The sequence below is a fragment of the Protopterus annectens genome, chromosome 1.part0, assembly GCF_019279795.1.
Source record: "Protopterus annectens isolate FY-2018-M chromosome 1.part0, PAN1.0, whole genome shotgun sequence".
In the NCBI taxonomy this organism is placed as follows: Eukaryota; Metazoa; Chordata; order Ceratodontiformes; family Protopteridae; genus Protopterus; species Protopterus annectens.
In genome coordinates, this window is record NC_056725.1 from 708,029,405 (window position 1) to 708,054,392 (window position 24,988).

General features: G+C 45.3%; 1 protein-coding gene across 2 annotated transcripts in view; it reads right to left on the reverse strand.

Annotated features, from left to right (window-relative positions):
- Nucleotides 1–9,974: 9,974 nt before the first annotated feature.
- The window catches only part of LOC122794203 (mitochondrial dynamics protein MID51-like), a 386,580-nt gene continuing 371,566 nt past the window's right edge, over nucleotides 9,975–24,988 (reverse strand). For both annotated transcript variants that reach the window (XM_044062422.1, XM_044062430.1), the window contains exon 5: nucleotides 9,975–11,173. In XM_044062422.1, the coding sequence (XP_043918357.1) occupies nucleotides 10,361–11,173 (813 nt within the window). In that variant the 3' untranslated portion in view covers nucleotides 9,975–10,360. The remainder of the gene's footprint in view (nucleotides 11,174–24,988) is intronic.

The following is a 24,988-nucleotide window of genomic DNA, read 5'->3' on the forward strand; positions in this document are numbered from 1 at the left end:
GCCTTCATAGCTAAAGTGGCAGACGTACACACTTTCTTCCCCAATTTTCTAATGCTCTGGAATCTCTTTCAGAAGGTAGTGGATTCTTAGCAGAAGAGGCCTTAACCCCTTTGGGACCCTGGGAGATGGTTTTGGGGTCTGCAACAGGGCTTTTATATAAAAATTTCTGAGAGTCAGGAACTCGGTAATACCTGTCTGGTTTTGCTGGTGCAGGAGGTAAAGAGTCTGGATTTAGACTGGATTTGGTGAAAACATCATCCAAAATGTCTAAAACTGGAGGAATTGCAAGGGGTCTATGCTGTGGTAGAAGAAGAAACTCACGGAGTATTTTCTTTGAGTCAGAATAATCTTGGCCTTCCCAGTGGAAGTGTTCCCTCATGGTGTGTAAAGTTTCCCCAAAAGAGTAGTCTTCAGGGGGGGAAGCTGAGGGAATGGACTCTTCAGCATCTGAGTCTTCATAAGGAGGAAAGGAATAATCCTGGTCCTCAGAATAAGCTGAGGAAATGGATGCTTAGTCAGAGGAAGGATAATCTTCCTCCAGTCTAGGCCTTTTGTCAGGAGGGGGTTGGGAACCCCTGATAAGAGTAATCAAATCCTCAGCCATCTTAAGCATCTGTTTCTTAGGCATAGGGGCCTGTGCAAGGGTCTGTGGACCTGGTTTCCTAACTTTTCTGGGAGCTTTAAGTTTAGCATAAGACTTAATAGTGAGAGTTGTCGGTCTGAAAACACCTTCAGAAGCCGAAGGCCTGTCCACAACCTCCGGATCACAATCAGGGTTGGCGTCCGTTGGGTGTAAAGGAACCGGCTCCTGAGGCCCAGCTGTTTCGGTCTGGGAGGCAGTCTGTATTTCTAAATCAGCGGTAGTCAGGGGCTGCGTAGGCGCCTCGCTGAAAACTGGAGAACCGGCGACAAGCCTTGCTGAGGCCTCGGTATCTGGTCTTGGCCTTGACTGCCTATCCTTTTCCTTGCATTTTTTAATCATTCCTGATGTCGGTTGCTCCGACGACATGCTATAGTTAAATTTTCTACCAAAATAATGTCGGGCGAAATCTGCCCGACGTTTAACTGTACGTTTGTTAAACCTAGCACAAAACCGACAACCAGTGACGTCGCGGTCTGGGCCTAGGCAAGGAATACAATAAGAATGAAAATCCTTATGAGGCATTTGCTTCCCACAAGAAATGCAATCATTAACTTTGTCTGACATCGGTCTGAGGCAAGAAAAGTTTCCCCAACGGGGTACTTAGCTTTAGAGAAGACTTCAGGCTGAAATTCGATTTGAAAATCTCAGGAGCTGGCCGACCAGCACTTGCGAACTGCTTCTGCTTCGGGTACCACGCGGCAAGAAAGACTGAAGAAAATGGCGTTGGCTGCCTCTTTTATACCCGTCGCACTGACATCAGGGAAGAAGCGACAACAACCGACGCTGGACCAGGACTTTGGGATTCCGGCCGACCTCGGGACCGCCTGACAGCAGGATAACCCAAGTGTGATGACTGCAGCAGTGTAACACGATGAACATTATCCCTGTACTGAAGAGGAATCAGAAGAAATAGAAACTTAATCAGAGGAATCATAGTCAGTGTCTTGCCTAGGCCTTTTATCAGGGGGGGATGGGAACCCCTGATCAAAGTAATTAGGTCCTCGGCCATTTTAAGCATCTGTTTCTTAGGCATGGATGACTGTCCTGGAGAATGCTGTACTTGATGTTCTTCGTGTTTCACTGTTGCAGTCATAACTGTAGGGTGTTCCTGCCAACAGGCGTCAGAGGGAGGTCGAGAAAACACTTTCGAACATCTACATTTATGGTAGGTGTACACAACTGTACTATGTTCTTCGTGTTTCACTGTTGCAGTCATAACTGTAGGCAGCCCGAGGTCGGCCAGAATTCCAAAGTCTGGGTCCGGCGTCGGCTATACCAGCAAGTACCCTGATGTCAGAACGCAGAGGTATAAAGCTGACAGCCGACGCCATCTTCTCCAGCCTTTCTTGCCCCAGATGTCAGAAGCCCCAAAACAAAAGGTGTCCAAAAAGGAACACAAATACACCACAAAAGAAGTGGAAGAGAACAAGCAAAAATTGGTGGGAGGGAAACACAGACTGCAACAATGAAGACACTTGAACATCTACATTTATGGTAGGTGTACACAACTGTACTTTTCTTTGTCTTTAAAGGTGTTTTAGACTTTGTCTTGGTTGTTGAAGTGGTCTTGATAGAAAACTGTGTAGGTCTGACAACACCCTCAGAAGCAGATGCCTGCTCAGTTGCTCTGGACCCATCTGAGGGAGTAGTTTCCGTAGGCCCAATACCTTGAGTTTCCAGAGGCCTAGTTGTCTCCACGTTGGAGATGGAGGTGGCCTGTAGCTCTGAGGTAGCGGGTATCAGGGGCTGCGAAAGCGCCTCACTGAGAACCAGCGACTGGCCTAGAAGAGGCTTCGTCGGTTTTGGACCTCGGATGCCTGTCCTTTTCTTTTTCCTTGCGCTTTTTATGAACTCCGGTCATCGGCTGTTCCGACGGCATTATATAGTTAAACCTTCGGCCAAAGTAATGGAAAGCAAAATCATACCGACGCTTAATGGTGCATTGGTTAAATCTAGCACAAAACCGATAACTAGCAATGTTGTGGTCAGGGCCTAGGCAAGGAATACAGTAAGAATGGAAATCCTTATGAGGTATTTGCTTCCCACAAGAAATACAATTGTTAACTTTTACTGACATCGGTCTGGAGTAAGAAAAAGTTTCCCCAATGGGGTACTTGGCTTTATTGAAGACTTTGGATCTGAAATTAGAGTTCGAAAATCTCAGGAGTCTGCTGACCGGCACTTGCGAACTGCTTTTGCTTCGGGCACCACGCGGCAAGAAAGACTGAAGAAAATGGTGTCGGCTGCATCTTATATACCCCTGGCGCACTGACGTCAGGGAAGAGGCAACAGCATCCGACGCTGGACCAGGACTTTTTAATTCAGGCTGACTGCGAGTAGCCTGCCAGCAGAATAACCCAAGTGTAAAGACTGCAACAGTGAAACACGATGAACATGTGCTCTGCAATCACTTTAAACCTTGGAGGAATTTCATAACCTTTTTCAGAGTGGTCTCCTTCAATGTACTCCTACTAATTTTCAGAAGCTGAAACTACATCAAATACAACTTTGAGAAATGAAGATTCAGTGGAGACAAGACCATTTCTAAAGCCAGTGACAATATATTTTTTAGTCAACATTTTAACAGGTTACCTTAAGTGTACGGTGATAAAGCTGGGTCTCCTACAGTCGAGTATGACAGAAGGTTTTTCACACATTTTCACAAGAAACTTTTTAGACTATACCACACACTTACTTTTCAGACTCTTCTTTTTACACTTTTTTTTTTTACAAAAAAAAAAGCAACGGTTCGTGTCTTCCAATTTTAAATAATTTTATTATACAATTTGGTTACAGAGCTGACAACCTGACAAGCAGCAGAAGTTGCACATAAATGTAATATCTGAAAACTACTCTGGGGGTACTGTCAAAAAAAAGCCAAATTGCTTATAATACTGATAGCCCCAATTAACATTCTTAACAGACAGAGAGATTTAAAAAAAAAGCAACAGTTATGTTCAGACAGAGGTCACTATCTCAATGAGAATCTATGCCAAAAAGTAATCAAATCCATAAAGTTTTTCTGTGCTAACAAAGCTTCCAACTACCTGTGTTCCACACCTATCATATTATAAAGCAAATGCCAGTCTTACTGCACGCTGGGGTACAACATTTTTTCATGTCTTCATTTTTTTTCTTACTTTATATGTGCTGCTACATTAAATTAAACAGAAAAAGTCACAGGAGAAACATGCCTGAAACTATTCTTCCTTGGACATGAAGGGCAGCACAGGACACTACCCAACTGTTACTGGTGAGACTGCACATTAGATGGCAGTTATCTGCATTTCAAATGTGGATGTAACACACACACACATATATATATATATATATATATTTTTTTTTTTTTTTTCATCTAATTTCACTACACATATGTGTGTGTGTGTGTGTGTATACACACACATTCTGGCAGGTAACAAAATAAATGCAGAAAATATGTCAATAACCACTTGTACACAGTCAAGGATGGCATCTGCAAGAAATAGCTCACTAGTCAATACACCAGAGTAAAACAGTTCTGTTTGCTAAGTGTGGTCTACATAGATGGTCTTTCCCTCAGAAGTCCCTTCTCTCAGTTAATGGGGAAAACATGTTAAAAAGAAACTTCTGCTAGAAAAGTACAGTTTTGTACCTACCATAAATGTAGATGTTCGAGTGCTAATACAGCTGCAGTCATAACAGATGGGTTCTCCTGCCGTCAGGCCGAATTCCAAAGTCTAGGTCCAGCGTCGGTTGTCGTCGCTTCTTCCCTGACGTCAGTGCGACAGGGGTATAAAAGAACCAGCCGACGCCATTTTCTTCAGTTTTTCTTGCCCCAGATGTCAGGTGCCCCCAGAAGGACGGCAATACATAAATTTGTGTAATAAAACAATGCCATATAATCAAAATACAGTAGTGCAAGCAAATACATCAAGAATGAATACCCCAATCAGGTTGCATGAGGAGATGTTAGCCAATAGGCCTGTCCCAAGAGGGGAAGGAGGGAGGGAAACCTGGACTGCAGCTGTATTAGCACTCGAACATCTACATTTATGGTAGGTACAAAACTGTACTATGTTCATCGTGCATACAGCTGCAGTCATAACAGATGGGTAGAATCCCAAAGCTAAGAAAGGGGCGGTAGGCACTAGGTGGAACTAGGAGGAGCCAGAATGTCCTGCAAGACTGCAGTGGCAAAGCCCGCTCTAGATTTGGAGTATAGTGGAAGGTGGTAGTTCTTGAAGAAGGTATGCACAGAACTCCAAGTGGCTGCTTCCAAAATATCTTTGGTAGGAACTCCTCTGAGAAAAGCTGCAGAGGTAGCCGTGGCCCTTGTGGAGTGAGATCTGATGCTTGTAGGTACGGTTTTGCCATGAAAAGAATAGCAAAAGCGTATGCAGTGGGCTATCCATTTTGAGATTGTCTGTTTGGAAACTGGCTTTCCTTGAGCTCCTATAGCATAGGACACAAAGAGCTGTTCTGATTTTCTGAAAGGCTTTGTTCTGTCCAAATAATAACGCAGTTGTCTGTGGATGTCCAAGGAATGTAGCAATCTCTCTCCTTTGTTTTGAGGATTAGGATAAAAGGTAGGTAAGTGTATAGCCTTATTCAAAGCTACCCTGGATACCACTTTTGGCATAAAGGACGGGTTGGTTCGTAAGGAAACTCTGTCCTGATGGAAGATGATGAAAGGCTGCACAGTCATGAGAGCTTGTAGTTCCCATACCCTACGAGCTGAGGTAATAGCCAGAAGGAAAGCTGTTTTCCAGGACAAATATTGCAAATCTGATGAGGCAGCTGGCTCAAAAGGAGGCAAGGTCAGTTTTTCTAGAATGAAATTGAGATCCCAAGCAGGTATTGGTTGTTTCCTTGGGGGTTTTAGATTCTTATCCCCTCTGAGGAACTGTCTTAAGAGGGGGTGAGAGAATAAGGGTGGATCAGTGTTGTATTCTGCAGAAATGGCTGAGGCATGGATTTTGATGGAGGAGAATGAAAGTCCACTGCTTAGCAGCTCAGCTAGAAACTGTAATATTTGAGGTAAATTCAGTTTTCCAGGATCCTGGCCCTTTTCCTCATTCCAGAGACAAAACCGTTTCCATTTTGCGGAGTAAGCTTTTCTAGTAGATGGCTTTCTGGCCTCCAAAATGACATCCTGCACCTCCTTGGAGAGTAGGGTCTGTTGTGATGCTAAGGAATCTTCCATGTGGATAGATTGAGTGTTTTTAGCTGACTAAAGAGTTTTGCAGCTGTGCTGAGTCAGAAGAAGAGGCATTAGAGGCAGGGCCCATGGTGGGGAATGCGTCAGGCTCCTGAGGAGTGGGTACCAGTGTTGTCTTGGCCAGTCTGGAGCAATGAGAATCATCTTTGGTCTGTCTGCTCTGGCTTTTAATAGAACTTTGGGCAGCAGAGGAAGAGGTGGGAAGGCATAAACTGTCATTGATGTCCAACTGAAAGAGACAGCGTCCACTCTCCAGGCCTTTGGATGAAAAATCCTTAAGCAGAATTTTGTCAATTGGTGATTTTTGTGGGAGGCAAAGAGATCTATGTCTGGCCTTCCCCATGCTTGAATTATCTCTGTAAAAACTTGAGGATGCAACTTCCATTCGTGTGGATCTGTCATATTTCTGCTTAGGTTGCCTGCCAGCGTGTTTTCCTTGCCTGGCAAGTACTGTGCTTGTAGTTCGATTTGTAAGTCCAGGGCCATGTTCCAAAGTGACATGGCCAGTCTGCATAGGGGGTATGAATGGGTTCCTCCCTGTTTATGTACCACATTACTGTGGTGTTGTCCGTTCTTATCAATAGTTGACCTGGTTGCAGAAGGTCTTTGAAAGCTATAATAGCATTTATTACTGCTAGCATTGCCTTTTGATTGATGTGAAGGTGCTTTTCTTTTTGGGACCATTTGCCCTGAATGCACCAATCTGTCATGTGCTCCCCCCAGGCGTAGTCCGAAGCGTCTGTTGTGATGACTTGATTTGCTTGAGGCTTGCTGAATGGGAGACCTGTGTTTGTTTGGCATGCTTGAGCCCACCACAGAAATTCCTTTTGAAGACATGGAATTAGTGGTATTATTGTTTCCAAACTGTGGCTGTGTTGAGACCATAGGTTTTTCAGGTACCATTGAAGTTTCCTTATATGCAGCTTTGCACATGGGATTAGTAAGATGCAAGATGCCATGAATCCCAGAGCCTGCAGGACTTTCCTTGCAGTCAGCCTGGTGCAATTTGCTAGTGTTCTGAAGTATTGAGTTAGTTGCCCCTGCTTCTCTGGCGTGAGGTAGGCCATCTGGGTGTTTGTGTCCAAGTTGGCACCCAGGAAAATTATTTTCCGAGAAGGTATTAGCCTTGATTTCTTTTTGTTGACTGTGTATCCCAGAGAATTCAACAACATTATTACATAAGCCAGATGTTTCAGAAGAATGTGCTTGCTGTCCGCTTGGATCAGGCAGTCGTCCAAATAGGGGTATAGTTGTATCCCTTGAAGTCTGCAGTAGGCGATTACTGATGCCAGGCATTTCGTGAACACTCTGGGTGCAGTAGATAAGCCAAAGAGCAATGCAGAGAATTGATAACGGGTTGAACCTGCAAGAAATCTGAGGTATCTTCTGCAATTTTGTCTGATTGGGACATGCAGGTATGCCTCCTTGAAGTCCAATGTTACCAGCCAAGACTCCTTGCCCAGCATGGGAAGAAGCTGCTGTAGAGTGAGCATCTTGAATTTTGGTACGAGTAGAAATGTGTTTAGGATGGATATGTCCAAAATAGGTCTCCAATCTTTTCCCTTCCTTGGTACCAGGAATAGTCTGGAATAAAAACCTTGACCTTGTTCATGCGTAGGTACCTCTTGAATAGCTTTCATGTCTATGAGATCTGAAATTTGTCTTTGTGCCTCTGCCCTTTGATTGTGTGGCAGGTTTGGCATGCCTCTCATTTTGGAAGGGTGTGAAAATGGAATCTGTAGCCTCTGTTTATAATGTCCAGGATCCATTTGTCTTTGTGACAATATGCCAATTTTTGAAAATAATGCCAGTTTTCCGCCTAAGGGTGCTGCCATTTGAGTCTTGCTTGGCATGCAAAGGGAAAGTCATTGGGCTTGCTTTCTGAATGGTTGTGAGTTATCCTCACCACCTCTTTGTGTAGGAGCTTGCCATTGTCTGCCTCTAAACGATCCTTGGGATTGCCCTCTGCCCCTCGGGCGCCTGTATCTACCTCTTTGGGGTCTGTCCGTGGCTGGAAAGGACCAATTTTTGGAAGGCCAATTTCTACTGAAACGTGGGGGTTGTACCTGTAGAAAATATTTCACTGTTTGCATTGATTTAGCCTTTTCCTCCATTTTCCTTAATACCTCCTCAGCATTAGCACCAAATAATACATCCTTTTGTAGAGGGGCATCTAGTAATTTAGCTTTGACATGATCTGGTAAGGTTTGTTCCTTGAGCCAGGCATGTCTACATATGACTGAACCTGTAACAGCAGCTCTACATGAGGCCTCTAGAGCATCAAAACCACATTGTAAGGTATGTTTGTTCTGCACTATGCATCAAATCCTGCAACTCCTTCAAGTCTGGTTGTTCAGGTTGTGACATTTTACTTCTCAATTGTGATAACAAAAACTGTTGGTACTTTAGCATATGGAACTGACAGTTTAATGCCATCATGGTTAAGGTGGCCGAGGTATATACCTTTTTTCCCCACCTTTCTAAGGATCTGGAATCTCTTTCGGAAGGTAATGGATTTTTAGCAGTGTAGGCCTTAATTCCCTTGGGGCCCTGAGAGATGGTTTCTGGATCAGCAGCATGGCTTTTGTATAGAAATTGGTGTGAGTCAGGAACCCTGTAGTACCTGTCAGGCTTGACTGGGGCTGGAGGTAGAGAATCCGGGTTAAGGCAGGCCTCCGAGTACACGTCATCTAGTATGTCCAAGACAGAAGGAATAGCCAGAGGCCTGTGCTGAGGTAGCAAGAGAAATTCCCTAAGCCTTTTCTTGGAATCTGAATAATCTTGGCCTTCCCAGTGGAAGTGTTCCCTTAAGGTATGCAAAGTTTCCCCAAATGAGTAATCCTCTGGGGGGATACAGAGGGAATGGACTCCTCTGCATCACAGTCTTCAAAAGGGGAGTAAGAATGTTCCTGTTCATCAGAGTGCTCTGATATAATGGAGCCCTGATCAGAGGAGGGGGATTCTTCCTCCACTCTGGGCCTTTTGTCTGGGGGGGGGGTTTGAGAACCCCTGATAAGAGTAATTAAATCCTCAGCCATTTTAAGCATCTGTTTTTTAGGCATGGGGCCTGGAGATGGGCCCTGTGTAGCTTGTCTCTTAGAATGCATGGCTGCTTTAGACTTACTGAAAGCCTTGATGGAAAAAGAAGAGGAAGGTCTGAAGACACCTTGAGAGGAGGTAGACCTGTCCACATTTTGAGATTCACCGCCAAGAGTGGCTTCGGTATCTGTAGTCGGGGTGTGGGCCGAGGAGCCTGCGACCTCGGGCACAGGAGACACCGCCAATGAAGTGTCGTCGGTAGTCAGGGGCTGCGTAGGTGCCTCGCTGAGAACCGGACCACGTGTAGTCGGCTTTGGCGTGGTGTCGGTAGAGGCAGCGGACCTCGTGTGTCGGTCCTTATCTTTGCGCTTTTTAGACAAAACTGGAGTCTGAGTATCTGACGACATAATATAGTTAGATGTTTTGCCAAAATAATGCTGGGCGAACTCCGCCCGACGCTTAATGGTGCGTTTGTTGAAGGTAGCACAAAAACGACAGACCGACACGTCGTGGTCTGGGCCTAAACAAAGAATACAGAGGGAATGGAAATCCTTATGCGGTATTTGCTTCCCACATGAAATACAATTATTAACTTTGTCTGACATCGGTCTGAGGCAAGAAAAGTTTCCCCAATGGGGTACTTAGCTTTCAAGAAGACTTCGGTTGCAAAATTTTCGTAGTTTCAGGAGCTGGCCGACTGGCACTTGCGAACTGCTTCTGCTTCGGGCACCGCGCAGCAAGAAAGACTGAAGAAAATGGCGTTGGCTGGTTCTTTTATACCCCTGTCACACTGACGTCAGGGAAGAAGTGACGACAACCGACGCCGGACCTAGACTTTGGAATTCGGCCAACCGAGGACCCGCCTGACGGCAGGAGAACCCATCTGTTATGACTGCAGCTGTATGCACGATGAACATCAGACAGGTGCTAATACCTCTCAAGTGCTGCTGACTGGAAGGCACTACTCTGCAAACCCTGCTAAACACATAATTGCTGGTATACTGGTGGTAGGCAAAGCACTGAAATCTGGAGGTTACCAGTAAGAAACAAAAGGAGGGGAAACATGGGGCTGATCCTGAAGGAGTAAAAATGGTGCGTGCACACATTCTTTCCATACACGTACACAATACGTAAATATATAAACAATTTCCAAAGTGATTCGTATTTCATTCTTCTCACTTGCTGATTAAAAAGATTGCTTGCATGAAAAAGGGATGTCAGAACCTTTAATGAACAGTCTACAGCAAGGCATACAACTTGAAATGAAGAGCAAAGTGGAAGCTATAACATACTACAATCTGATAATGACAGAGCCCAATTCACACATTCTCAAACAATGAATTTAAATAAAAATCCAGACAGTCTCTGAACATTAAGTATTTCATGAATATTTATAATTAAGGAAATTATCAAGGCACCTGAGAAAGAAAATGTTGGAAGTCCCTGGATCACCAACTCTACTACAATACCAGCACCACAACTTAATTAGATGTCTGTATCAAAGTCTCAGGATCAGACAATGAGCAGTAAAGAGTATACCCTAACTCATCAATCTCCTCAGGAGTCAGTTCTGAAAACAAATTCACCTTTGGGTTAAATATACATGGTAAGGAGCTCCCTTCTAAGTAAGCAATGAGTTCCTTGACAACCTGCAAGAACCGGTCTGCAAGAGCAGCCTGTGACCAATCTGCCTCCTTCTCACTGATGTGCAAGACCACATTAATCAACTGGCTGGAATTCAGCTTGCTGAGGGCAGGAGTGAACCTACAAATGGCTTTCATAATCTTGAGGCAGATACAGCGGCATCCGCCATCCTCTTCATCCAAGGCCCTTAGCTTGGCAGTCTCCACAGTTCGGAATGTTTCTCTCCACATATTTTCGTACTTCTCTAGTCGATGTGGTTTAGCAATTAACATGGTGTTTCCCATCACTGTTAAGGGCAAGAAATCAATAAACAGTCGCTGGTTCGTATCAAACTGTATCTCTAATGTCACAGTATCTGTGGACACTACAGGATGAATTACATACCCAAGGATACTCCCGATAGCTGGCCAGTTAATGGAACCTGTCACAACTTTCTCAAAGTTATCAGTCACAATTTTTGGTGAAAGATATCCTCCAACAATACAGCGGTCCCAGTAACTGCTCCCTCTGGGGAAGTATTCCATATTTTCTCTGCGTACCAAGTAAAATCCAGGTATGTTCATTATGGTGTCCTCTCCTGGGATGAATGACCAAAGATTTTTCTCCAACACAAGTGGCACCATCAGCTGGACATGGTCAGCAGCAACTACCTATAACAAATACAAACCAAAAAACATTTTCAGTACAAATGAAGGCAACATTTAATTTCTCTAGTTAATAAAGTAAAGATTTACAACCACACATGAATGCATTAATAATGCTGATACAATCTAAATTTAAAAGATCAAATCAGGGTCTACAGAAATAGATTACAGTAATGTGCGACACTGTCACTGCTACAGTTTGTAGCTAGAAAATCAGTATCTTTGTAGCACTGAGTAGGGGACTTCTTGACTACATGAGATGTGTGTAAAGAACTACTGATAAAGATGCGCAACCACACCTGAAATGAGTTGCCTACATATTAATGTGCTTGGGAACTGAAGTAAACGTATGATGCCAACAGCACGGAGGACAAATTCAATACAAAAGCAGTTCAGTTCCAAGCCAAAGATGGTCACAGCTGTGCGAGATATCTACCTATCTACACACACACACACACACACACACACACACACACATACATACCATCTGTCCGGAACTCCAACAATGAATGTTTGACAATAAGAAATCCAGCATAAACAACCATCCTTCATGAGGAAAAACAGAGTCCAGGAATAGGTGCTTAGCCCAACTTTAATGGCTGACAGGCCATGCCATCTCACGAGCAAACAAGGTTTTGCCTTGGCATCATCACTGCATGTATTGGAAGATGCCCTCCCCCTTATATATACACATTCATTTAAAGCAACAGTCTGCCCTTTATCATAAATACATATACACCACCTACAAGAAATTTGTGAAACTTTTAGTTATGTACTTACCATAACTTTGGATGTATGGGATCCATCTCGCCTACATTCACAACAGATGGGTTCGGAGCCGATCCATCGGCTCCGACTCGGCAACTAATACACTAGCACGAAGTCTCTCATTGGCTGGGCTACTCCCTATCTCAGGATGCACTACACCTGCTTCCCCAGATCTTGTTTGTTCGCTTTCATACATCCATGCAAACAGAAAACTAGTAGTCACTATAACCAACTAAAGTTCTTCAAGAAAGATCGCCAAGAAAAAAGAGACTACAGCTCCTCTAAATCCGAATGGAAGGGGGAAGGAGGGTGGGTACTTATGAATGTAGGCGAGATGGATCCCATACATCCAAAGTTATGGTAAGTACATAACTAAAAGATGTAATGGGATCCTATCTCGCCTACATTCACAACAGATGGGACAGCGTCCCTAGCACCTACATCCCGGGTGGCTCATTGGAACACACTCCTGAGAACTGTGGAACCAAAGGAAGCTCTGCCTCGAGAAACCACATCCAATTTGTAATGAGAAATGAAAGTGTGCGGAGAAGTCCAGGTTGCCGCAGCACAAATATCATCTATTGATAACTTGGAGTGAAAAGCTACAGAAGTAGCCATTGCCCTGGTAGAATGAGCCTCGACTGAAAAGGGGAGGTCTTTGTTAGCCTGTGAATAAATAAAAATGATACAATCTTTAATCCATTTAGATATGGAGGTTTTTGTTACTGGTTGACCCAATTTGTTCACTGCAAAGGAAACAAACAATTGATTTGATTTCCGCGTTTGAGCGGTTCTATTCAAATAAAAACGCAGTTGTCTATGTACGTCCAATTGATGCAAAGTATATTCTGCGTTATTAGAGAATTCTGGGAAAAAAACAGGGAGTTCTATAGTTTGTTGAATACAGAAAGAGGAGGCCACTTTTGGTATAAATGCAGGGTTTAATCTCAATGAAACTCTATGCTTGTAAAAAATCAAATAGGGAGGATCAGAACAAAGAGCTTGAAGTTCTGAAACTCGCCTAGCAGACGTTATGGCTACTAAAAAGGCTGTTTTCCAAGACAGAAATTTTAAATCACAAGTAGCAGCTGGTTGAAGGACGGGCAGTTAGGGCAGCAAGAACCATATTCAAATCCCAAGGGGGAACAGGATGAGATAAAGGAGGCCTAAGGAGCCAAGCCCCTTTAAGGAAGGCCTTACAAAGTTTGTGAGACATCAATGAAGGTTCAAATGAAGCATGAAAATTAGAGATCGCCTAACTGAACCTTAATGGTAGAAACTGAAGAGCCCGACTGAAAAAGGGAGGCCAGAAAATTCAGAACCTCCGATACTGGTGCAGTGAGAGGATCTATACCCCATTCTTGAGCCCAGAAGGCAAACCTTTTCCATTTACTGGAATAAAGTTTGATGGTGGAAGGTTTATGAGAAGAAGACAGTATGTGGACCACGTCCGAAAAGAGCATTGTCTCGGACTAAGGATGGAAGTGGAGTAACCATGCTGCCAACTTCAGGGACCTGAGAGACGGATGAAGCCGTCCTGACTGATGAGTCAACAGGTCTGGCACCGGATCCAGAAACCATGGACCTTCTATCGCATGCCTCTGTAGGAAAGGAAACCAAACTTGAGGCCAGTGCGGGGCAATCAAAATCATCTCGCTCTCCAAGTAAATGGCCTTCTGTATCACCCTCGGTAGGAGGGGGAAAGTACAGTTTTGTACCTACCATAAATGTAGATGTCCGAACTGGATAGCATCTGCAGTCATAACAAATGGGTTGTCCTGTCGTCAGGCACCCCTTCGGTCGGCCGGATTCCAAAGTCTGGGTCCGGCTTCGGCTGATGTCGCACTTCACCCGACGTCATCTCTGCTGGTCTTCGGGTATAAAAGCATCAGCCGACGCCATTTTCTTCAGTGTTTCTTGCCCCAGATGCCAGTTGCCCTCTTGGAAGTCTAAATTTGGATAAATGCCAATGTATGCAGACAAGGTAGAAGGCAAATACAAAAAATAAGCATGTATGTACATATATACAAACAAATACACCATAAGAGACCCCCCCCCCCCAGCTAGCTATTAGGAGTGTAAATACCCTAGGAGTACCACAGAGGGGAAGGAGGGTGGGTAATCCTGACTGCAGATGCTATCCAGTTCGGACATCTACATTTATGGTAGGTACAAAACTGTACTATGTCCTTCATGGATGCATCTGCAGTCATAACAAATGGGTAGAATACCATAGCTAAACTAGGGGTGGAGGAAGAAAAAACATTTATGGTGTAGTTAGGATCCCTTGCAGTACAGCAGTGCAAACCCTGCTCAGGATCTGGAATATAGAGGTAAATTGTAATGCTTGGCAAATGTATGCACGGAGGTCCAAGTAGCCGCCTCAATAATGTCCTTGGTTGCCACTCCTCGTAAGAAGGCTGTGGTAGTGGCTGTAGCTCTTGTTGAATGAGGTCTTATGTTCTGTGGCATTGGTTTTCCATGGTAGGAGTAACAGAATCTTATGCAATTTCCTATCCATTTGGAGATTGTTTGTTTGGAAATTGCTTTTCCTTCCCTTCCTGGTGCGTAGGCCACTAACAGCTGGTCAGTTTTTCTGTTATCTTTGGTTCTGTCCAGGTAGTAGCGTAACTGTCTATGTACATCCAAAGTATGCAGTAGCCTTTCCCCCCTGTTCTGTGGGTTTGGAAAGAAGGTAGGCAGGTGGATTGCCTGGTTTAAGGACACTCTGGATACCACCTTTGGCATAAATGTGGGATTAGTTCTCATGGAGACTCTATCTTGATGGAAGATCAGAAAGGGTTGTACTGCCATTAAGGCCTGGAGTTCTGAAACCCTTCTTGCTGAAGTAATTGCCAGAAGGAAAGCAGTTTTCCATGATAGGTGTTGCAGATCCGCTGTTCCTGCTGGTTCAAAAGGTGGGAGTGTCAATTTTTCTAGTACAAAATTTAAGTCCCATGCTGGTAGTGGTGGTTTCCTAGGAGGTTTTACATTCTTGATCCCTCTGAGGAATTGCCTGAGTAGAGGGTGCGAGAAGACAGGTGGATCAAAACTGTATTCTGCAGAAATAGCTGAAGCATGTATCTTGATGGAGGAATAGGACAGGCCTGTGTGTAGAAGCTCTGCCAAGTACTCCAGGATGTTAGCAATGTCTATGTTTGACACATCTTTTCCCCTTTCAGCAGTCCAAGTGGCAAACCTTTTCCATTTTCCTGCATAGTTCCTTCTTGTTGAAGGTCTGCGGGCTTCAAGTATAATGTCTTTAACCCTTTGGGATAAGTCTGGGTTAATTGCTCTTAAGTGATGTTCCAGGCAGTTAGTTGTAAGGTTTTTAGGTTTGGATGCAGGATGTTGTAGTTGTTCTGAGTTAACATCAAAGGCATCAGGGGTATTGTCCACATTCTCCCCTGAGACATGCTCCTCAGCAAGGGATACCAGTGTTGTCTTGGCCAATTCGGAGCTATCAGAATTATCCTTGGTTGTTCCTCTTTGATTTTCAGAAGTACTTTGTGCATCAGAGGAAGAGGTGGGAATGCATATGCTGTCAGGCTTTTCCAACTGAAGGAAAGGGAGTCCACCTTCCATGCAAGAGGGTGACTTGTCCTTGTGCAGAATTTCCTGAGCTGATGGTTGAGAGGGGATGCGAACAGGTCTATTTGTGGCATTCCCCATTTTCTTGTGATGGCCTTGAAGATGTCCGGGTGCAGCATCCATTCGTGAGCATCCGAGGTGGTTCTGCTTAACATATCTGCTAGGGTATTTTCTCTTCCTGGCACAAAGGTTGCCTGTAACTGGATGTTGTAGCTGAGAGCCATGTTCCAAAGGTCCAGAGTCATTCTGCATAGGGGTGAATGAGTGCCCCTGCTTGTTGATGTACCACATGACTGTGGTGTTGTCTGTCCTTATCAATAAATGGCCTTCCTTGAGGAAAGGCTTGAATTTCTGGATTGCTAGTTGTACTGCCAGCATTTCTTTTTGGTTTATGTGCAGGTGCAGTTGGTCTGGAGTCCACAATCCTTGTATGCATTTGTCCAACATGTGTGCCCCCCAGCCTAGGTCTGAGGCATCCGTTGTGATGGTCTGGGTCGCTTGACCTTTGCGGAAGGGCAAGCCTCGGTTCGCCTGGCATGCTTGAGCCCACCATAGGAATTCTTGTTTCAGGCATGGGATTAGTGGGATTTCGGTTTCTAAGCTGTGTCTGTGTTGAGACCATAAGTTTTTTAGGTACCACTGTAGCTTTCACATATGCAATCTGGCATGAGGAATCAGGATTATGCATGATGCCATGAATCCCAAGGCCTGCAGTACTTTTCTTGCTGTTAATTTGTTCTGCTTTGTTAATGCCAAGAAGTAAAGAGGAAGTTGTTCTTGTTTTTCTGCAGTCAGGAATGCCATTTGTTTTACTGTGTCCAATTCTGCACCCAAGAACGTTCTTGTCTGGGATGGGATCAGCCTTGACTTTTTTAAATTGACTGTGTACCCAGAGCTTGTAGCAAGCAAATGACCCTTTGTGAATCTGTTGTCAGCTTGTCTTTGTTGTCCGCTTGTAGCAGGCAGTCGTCCAGGTATGGATAGATTTGGATTCCTTGGAGCCTGCAATGAGCGATTACTGATGCCAGGCATTTTGTGAATACTCTGGGCGCAGTAGATAAGCCAAAGGGCAATGCTGAGAATTGATAATGCTCTGATCCTGCAAGGAATCTGAGGTATCTTCTGCAAATTGCTCGCATGGGGACGTGCAGGTATGCCTCCTTGAGATCTAGAGTCACCAGCCAACACTCCTTGCCCAGCATGGGAAGAAGTTGCTGTAAGGTCAGCATTTTGAATTTTGGGACGATGATGTATGTGTTTAAGGCGGACAGATCGAGAATGGGTCTCCAGGTTTTTTCTTTTCTTGGGACTAGGAAGAGTCTGGAGTAAAATCCTTTGCCTTGTTGATTTACTGGTACTCTCTCCACAGCTCTCATGTTGGTTAGCTGAGTTACCTGGTTTAGAGCTTCTGTTTTTTGAGTTGGAGGTAAGTTTGGCATTCCTCTTTTTACTGGTAAGGTGTGGAAGTGGAACCTGTAGCCTTGGTCTATGGTTTTTAAAATCCACTTGTCTTTTGTGATATGGTGCCAGTTTTGTGAAAATAAGGCTAACTTTCCGCCTAAAGGTGCTGCTATTTGCTCTCTGGTAGGCGGTGTCAGGGCCAAGTCACTGTGATTGTCCTGTTGCAGTGGCAGTGGTTGTGTCAGTGCCTCGCTGGTTATTACCTTGCCACTGTCGTCCTCTGTAGGCACTTCCTCTGGATTGGTTTCTGCCTCTAGAGCGTCTATACCTGCCTCTTTGGGTCTTTGAGGAGTCTGGAAAGGACCAATTTTTGGCAGGCCAATTTCTGCTAAACCAAGGGGGCTGAACCTGTAGGAAATCCTTAACTGTTTGTACAGATTTTGCCTTTTCTTCCATTTTCTTCATTACTTGTTGAGCAGAGGTACCAAATAGACTGTCCTTATCCATAGGAGCATCTAACAGCTTTGCTTTTACATGATCCAGCAGGACCTGCTCTTTCAACCATGCATGCCTTCTTATCACTGTGCCAGTCATGGCTGATCTAAATGAAGCCTCCAGTGCATCATAGCCACATTTCAAAGAATGGTTACTAACCTGCTGTATGTTATTCACCATTTCTAAAACATATTTCTTATCTAAGGGTTCTTCCGAAGAAAGTTTCTTAGTCAACTGATCAAGCATAAACTCTTGGTATTAGATCATGTGAAACTGACAGTTTAAAACTCTAGCTGAGAGAGTGGCAGAAGTGTAAACTTTTTTGCCCCATCTGTCTAATGACCTGGCTTCCCTTTCAGATGGGAGGGGGTTTTTAGTAGAGGTAGAGGCTACTGTCTTAGGCCCCTGAGCTATAGTCTCAGGATCTGCAAGTGGGGCCCTGAAAAGATGGTGATGAGTGTTAGGCACCCTGTAAAATCTGTCAGGTTTGGCAGGGGCTGGTGGTAAGGAATCAGGTGCAGTGCAAACATCATTAAATGCATCATCCACAACAGGCAAAACTGGAGGAATAGCTAAGGGCCTATGTTGTGGAAGGTGCAGAAAAGTTCTAAGCCTTTTTCTTGAGTCTGAGAAATCTTGTTCTTGCCATTGGAATTGCTCTCTCATGGCATGTAAGGTTTCCCCAAAAGAGAATTCCTCTGGAGGAGAGGCCGATGGTATGGATTCGTCAGCATCGGAGTCTTCATAAGTGGACAAAGGAGCCTCTGGCTGATCTGTAGTGTCTGAGTCCTCAGAAGGATCATCAGAGCACTCCTGCTGGGGTGGCTCTGTCCTAGGTCTCTTTTCTGGAGGCTGAGAGGCCCTGTCTGGGTGTGATTGGGATCCCCTAATTAAGGAAATCAAATCCTCTGCCAAAGTAAGCATTTGAGAGCTAGAAGTGTGTCTGTGTGAGGGGGCCTTAGCAGGAACTGTTTTAATAGTTTTGGCTGCTTTGGCCCTGGCAAAGGCCTTGATAGACATGGCTGCAGGAGGCCTAGCAGCACCGCGTGCTGGGGAAGAAACATCCAAAGGGATGGTGTCTGATAAATCACTAGAGGCCACAGTAGTGGGCAAAGTTACAGAGGCCGATTCAACTAAATTAGCAGGAGCCTCGGTAGTAGTAATGGATTCGGCTGAGGATAGACCGGTTTTCTCGGTTTCGGCCGAAACCGAGACACTCGCGGTTTGCTTATCCGTGGTTTCGGCCGAAACCGCGAGTGTCGGTCTTTTTCTTTGCGTTTTTTAATTATTGGGGTTGTCGGATGATCCGACGGCATAATGTACGCAAAATCTGAGCCGAAAAACTGTTCAGCAAACTCCGACCGACGCCTAAGCGTTCGTCGGTTGAAGGAAGAACAGGCTAAACAGGCAGCTATGTCGTGGTCTGGGCCTAAACAAGGTAGGCAGTAAGAGTGGAAATCTTTATGAGGTATTTGTTTCCCACAAGTTAAGCAATTATTTACTTTTTCTGACATCGGCTGAGGCAAGAAAAAGTCCCCAACGGGGTACTTAGCTTTAGAAGTCTTGGTAGTATTCGGTAGTAGGAATCTCTGGATCTGACCGACCGGCACTTGCGAACAGCTTCTGCTTCGCCAGCGGCAAGAAAGACTGGAGAAAATGGCGTCGGCTGATGCCTTTATACCCGAAGACCAGCAGAGATGACGTCGGGTGAAGTGCGACATCAGCCGAAGCCGGACCCAGACTTTGGAATCCGGCCGACCGAAGGGCTGCCTGACGACAGGACAACCCATTTGTTATGACAGCAGATGCATCCATGAAGGACATCGGAGGGAAGGCGTAGAGAAGACCGGGGGACCAAATGTGAGTCAGAGCGTCCCTGGGCATTTGTCCCTGAGAAGGGAACAGTGTGAAGAACTCTCTGCATTTCGCATTGTGAGGGCTGGCAAACAGGTCGCAGCAAGGAAGACCCCATCTGTCGAAGATTTTCGCAGCTATACCCTGGTTGAGGGACCACTCGTGGGGTAAAAGAATGGTCCTTCTTAATCTGTCCGCAATCACATTGGACTTCCCCGGTATGTGCGTTGCCATTAGAAAGCGGTTGGTAGCTACCGCCCAGTGCCAAAGTCTCATGGCTTCTCTGCATAGTGGGTAAGACCTGGTTCCACCTTGCTTGTTTATGTACAACACCACCGACATGTTGTCGGATAGGATAATGTCGGGCCCTGTGGGAGCGTGATGGAGAGCTTGGAGTACCAATAGTACCGCTCTCATTTCCAGGACATTGATATGCAAATGCGTTTCCTGGATCTGCCATGTGCCTTGGACCGACCTGTCCAGGTAATGACCCCCCCACCCTACCTGGGAGTCGTCCGTAGTCACAGTGGCAACGGGACGTTGAGGTATAAAGGTCGCCCTGGTCGAGATTTGATTGGAGAAGCCACCAATGCAGATCTCGACGGCAACTTTCCGTGATTACGATTAAGTGGTTCAAGGGAAGTTCCTGATAAGACTATTGAACCGACAGTAGCCATTGTAAAATTCGCATGTGAAGTCTGGCCAAGGGAACTAAAAGTATGGTCGACGCCATCGAGCCCAACAGTTGTAGGATCCGATGGGCGGGGCTCTTTGAAGGGAAGACAGGATTTGACTTGATCTTGTAAGACCTGAATTCTTGCTGCCGTAAAAGGCGGCAGATTCTTTTGTGTCTAAGTCTGCCTATGAAAGTAATACGCTGAGATGGCTGTAGTACAGATTTTTGCAAATTGAACGTGATCCCCAAACGCCCAAGGTGAACGTGGCTCTGAGCTTGGAGTAGTAGATGCTCGGAGGTGGCAGTAAGGAGCCAGTCGTCTAGATAAGGAAACACCTGGAATCCCAGACTTCTCAGGTGAGCAGTTACCACTGCCAGACACTTGGTGAACACCCTGGGGCTGTGGTGAGACCAAAGGGCAGTGCTCGAATTGGAAATGACTGACTCCGGCGGAAGCGTAAATGTCTCCTGGACTCTTGAGCTATGGGAATGTGATAGTAAGCGTCCTGGAGATCTATGGAGCACATCCATGCATCTTTTCCAGCAAAGGAAGAATAGATTGAAGAGTGACCATTCGAATTTGGACTTCTTCTGAAGCGATTCAATGAACTGAGGTCCAAAATGGGCCTGAAGTCCCCTGTCTTTTTTGGTACCAAAAATAATCTTGAGTAAGTTCCTGATCCGATCTGGTCAATGGGGACAGGCTGGATGGCTCTTTTTTCTAGCAGCTTTGACACCTCTAATGCTGCCTGATCCCGCTGACTGGGTGGTACGTCCAGGATTTCCCTTGAAGAAAGGGGGGGTTTGCTGAAGGGGATGATATATCCTCCGGTAATAATGCGAAGCACCCACTGATCGCTTGTTATGGATTCCCAAGCTTGTGGGTGCGCTAAAAGCGACCCGACTGGCTCGAGTTGCACAGTCGGGCAACAACTCAGGAACGCTGGTTGTATGAAGAACCACGAAAGGAATCGCGGTCTCCAGAGTTACGGGGGCCTCTGCCACCTCTGGGGCGTCTTCCAAAATTCCCCTGCCTCTGGAGGGGAATCACTGGGTGGAGTAGGGAAAGACTTCTGAGATTTTCTAAACCACATTTTCCCTCCTCCGAGCCTTGGGGTAAGGCCTAGAAGGAGCGGAAAATCGGGCCCCAATGGCAGTCAAAGTCTTGCCCTCCTGCTCGCACCGAGTTAGTGTGTCCTTCACCTTGGGTCCAAACAAAGATGACCCATCAAAGGGGCATCGTGAAGGAAGACTTGAAGGCCTCATGACGAACACAAGCGTAACCAGGCTTGTCTCCTGAGAGCAACGCCTGTTCCGCTGCTCTACTCGCCTTCGCCACATATGAAATGAGCCTCATGGACGAGTTAACAATAGAAAAGAGGGTAGTCATCTGTGCCAACAGTCGGGCCAGCGCCTCAGGTAGGTTACCAACAAGAGAGTCATTTAGCTCTTTGAGAAGATCCCTTTGGAGCCTCGTAAAATGACATAAGTAGTTTAGCGACCGTAAGGCAAAGGCCGCTGAAGACAGGGTGCGCTTCACCTATCCATGCTCCTAGAATCCTTATTAGCAGGATGAATAGACGAAGCCTCTGCCACGTCCTGCTGTGTGGCAGAAGCCACCACCAAAGCATCTACAGGTACACCCTTTGTGAGAAACTCCTTCTGGGGGGGGCTGATAAAAATTTATTGGGCCTCGCAGGCACCGGTTCCACAGAATCAGGGTGTTCCCACGCCCTTCGAGAAACCAAATCAAGGAGTTCATTGAAGGGCGGAGACACCCAGGAGGCGGAAGGCTGGGCCCCAAAGGCCTTGAGGAAGACTGACTCCTCAGCTGAAGGGGTTTTGGCTTGCCAGTCACCTCTCTGTCTCAGAATCTCCAAGATGTCTGAGAAGGAGATATCATCCGAAGATGATTTGGGAGACCCTTCTGGCCATCGAGGTCAGTATCCGATGTAACAGACTCATCTTGGGAGTCTACGTGCTTCCTCTTACACAATTTCTTCCTTGGAGGTTCGTCCGAAGCAGATTCGGACGGACCACCCGAAGAAGGGAACCCCGATGGGGGTATCCTCAGGCCCTGGGGCCCGCTGCCGGGGCTGCAACACAACAGAAGCACCAGTCTCCAAATCTAGGGACGGTGAGGTAGAATCTTGTTGAACCGGCAAAGACATGGCTAGGCCCTCATGACCTCAAAGGCGGACCTCCAGAATCCAAGGAGGTCGCTGGTCTAGAGACCACGATGGCACCAGGAATTCCAGCAGCCGATGCTCCAAGAGGAAGACTAGGTGCAAGCACCCAAACCTAAAGTGTTCCCTTCAGCGGCTGAAGAGGTCAGTGCCAAACCCTGAACCGGAGGACAGGGTAGGAAGCACAGTCGAACCGAGAGACCTGTAAGGGGTCTCTGCTCCGACCGTATGGCTCCACATTGCTCCACCACCACCGCTCCAACGGCTCGAAGAGGTTGGAGGAGGAATCAAATGTGTTGGAGGAGGGATCGGCTCGAAGCAAACTGTGCTGGAGCCGAGACCATTTTAGTAAACACTGGAGATTGGAATAGCTTCTGTAAACCCTATCCAGGTCCGAATCTGAAAGTCTCGATGATTTAGAGGAGGTAGACAATCGAGAAGACTTTCCTCTCGCTCCGAGGGAGAAGGGGACCGGCTCAAACGGCTCCAATGCTATTGGCGCCGACTCCACCACAGCATGGACCTCCATCGGCACCGAAGGAGCCTTCTTGAGCCGAGGGGAAGAGTCTGAGCTGCACACTTCCACCGGCTCGAAGCCATTGGAACCGATGGAGGTGATTCACCTCGACACTCCAACTTGCGGCTCGAAGGCAATGGAGCCGAGGTAGGAGGTCGAGGCAGACCTTCGACCCTCGGCCCCGAAGTCAGTGGAGCCGAGGAAGAAGAGGTCAATTTAGTCTTTAGAAGTCGGCTCCGGACTTGTCGGAGCCGAAGATCTTTTCTTTTTGGAAGCAACAGGTGGATCTAAGGCTTCCTCAAAAGAAGGTTTGATAAGTCCTTTCAAAATTAACTTGTTCTTGCGTTCCTGAAGAACTCTAGCGGAGAACGCATGACAGACGCTACAAGTCTCTTGCAGATGTTTCGGCCCCAAACAATAAACACAGACTGAATGACTGTCTGTAATGGACATCTTGTAATTGCACCAAGTGCATTTTTTAAAACCTGACTTTTGTTCCTTGGACATTATACAAGCCACAACAAGTAAAAAAAAAAACTCTATGGAAATCTTACTCTACCACAACAAGTATAGCACTACACACAAAATGCGCCAACTGAAACGCGCGAGACACACTGGCGCGAGTACTGGTGAAAGTTTACCTCACAACAATTAGAAACCAGTTAAACGGCCCAAAGCCCTCTAATTTAAATGGCTTTGCCCAAAAAAACAGCTAACCAAAAGTTAATTAAAGCTAATAGCACTCAAAGGTAGGGCAAAGGCCCTCTAACTTAAACGGGCCTTGCCCGACAGAATAAATTAAATTTTTTGAAAACACTCAAGCACTCAAATAGTAAGAAAAAGTAAGCAATAGCTGTTAAAACAGCTGTTTGGTTAATATAGACAAAAATTCCCTTAGGTCAAGGACCAATAAGGTAAAAAGAACCACTTAGCTCCAGCCAAGTCGAGACCACGTCCAGCTTGTTAAGCGGCAAACGAGATCTGGGAAGCAGGTGTAGTGCATCCTGGGATAGGGAGTAGCCCAGCCAATGAGAGACTTCGTGCTAGTGTATTAGTTGCCGAGTCGGAGCCGATGGATCGGCTCCGAACCCATCTGTTGTGAATGTAGGCGAGATAGGATCCCATTACATCATTTTTTACACAATACATCATGTGAAATAAATTTTATCCATCATTATTTCTATGAAAAAGATGCTACACATTTATATACAAGAATACAGTAGATTCTAACTTAGATTTCCAGAGGTCATTCAGCCCAGGTTTAAATAGGGCTCCCAAATTAACTATCCATTCTCTCTCTTTTTTCATAAGAATTTTATGTTTGTGTATTACTGATAACCAACCACCTTATCTATGCCTAGAAAAACAAAATGTGCTGTAGGGTACTCCAATATGTGTTTAAATAGTACACTTCTGTTCAGTCGACAATTTATATCACTAATATGTAAAGCCATGCGTTGTTTAAAGCTAAGATATGTTTGCTTTATATAAAAGGAGCCACATTAGCAAACTGCCATATAGACTACCCATTCAGTTGCACATGTGATCAAATGACAGATATCATACACTTTTGAAGTGTTAATAGAAGTGAATGATTTAGTCTTAGATATGCGTTTACAATATATGCAATGCCCACAATAGGTGCTTCCTACCAATATAGAATTTGTGTTAGTCTTGCTTTACATTCCCCTTTTTGAAATCTGACAGATGTTCTCCTATAGTCCTACCTCTTCTAAAACCAAACCGATGATCATTTCCTAATAATGTGTCAAAATATGGATCAGATTTCAATATATGCCAATGTTTTGCTATATGTCTGATCTTGAAAGCATTAGACCCATATTTTGCAATTAACCGTATATAACCATCTGTAGTAGTGTCAGTCCGTACTTTATCCTGCAATAAATGAATCCTAGACTGAACCCCCGCTTGCTTTAGTGCTTTATCCACCACTTTGTGGTCATATCCCTTAGCTAAAAATCTTGCCTTTAGTTGTTTTGCCTGTACCCAATCTCATCTGTCTTAGTGCAAATCCTTCTAATTCTAGTAAATTGGGCCTTGGGTGTGTTGGTAACTATGTGGTGGGGATGACTGCTGTTGGCATGCAATAATGAATTTTTGGAGAAAGGTTTCCTGGACAAAGTAGTATCTATTGTGCCATCCATGGCTTTAATAACTTTCACATCCAAAAAGTCAACTGTGTGTAAATCAATGTTACCACTAAAATGAATACCATACTGATTGGAATTTAAATATTCCACAAACTCATGCCATTTTCGGGTGTCCCCTGCCCAAATGATCCAGCAGTCATCCAGACACCTACGCCACATTTT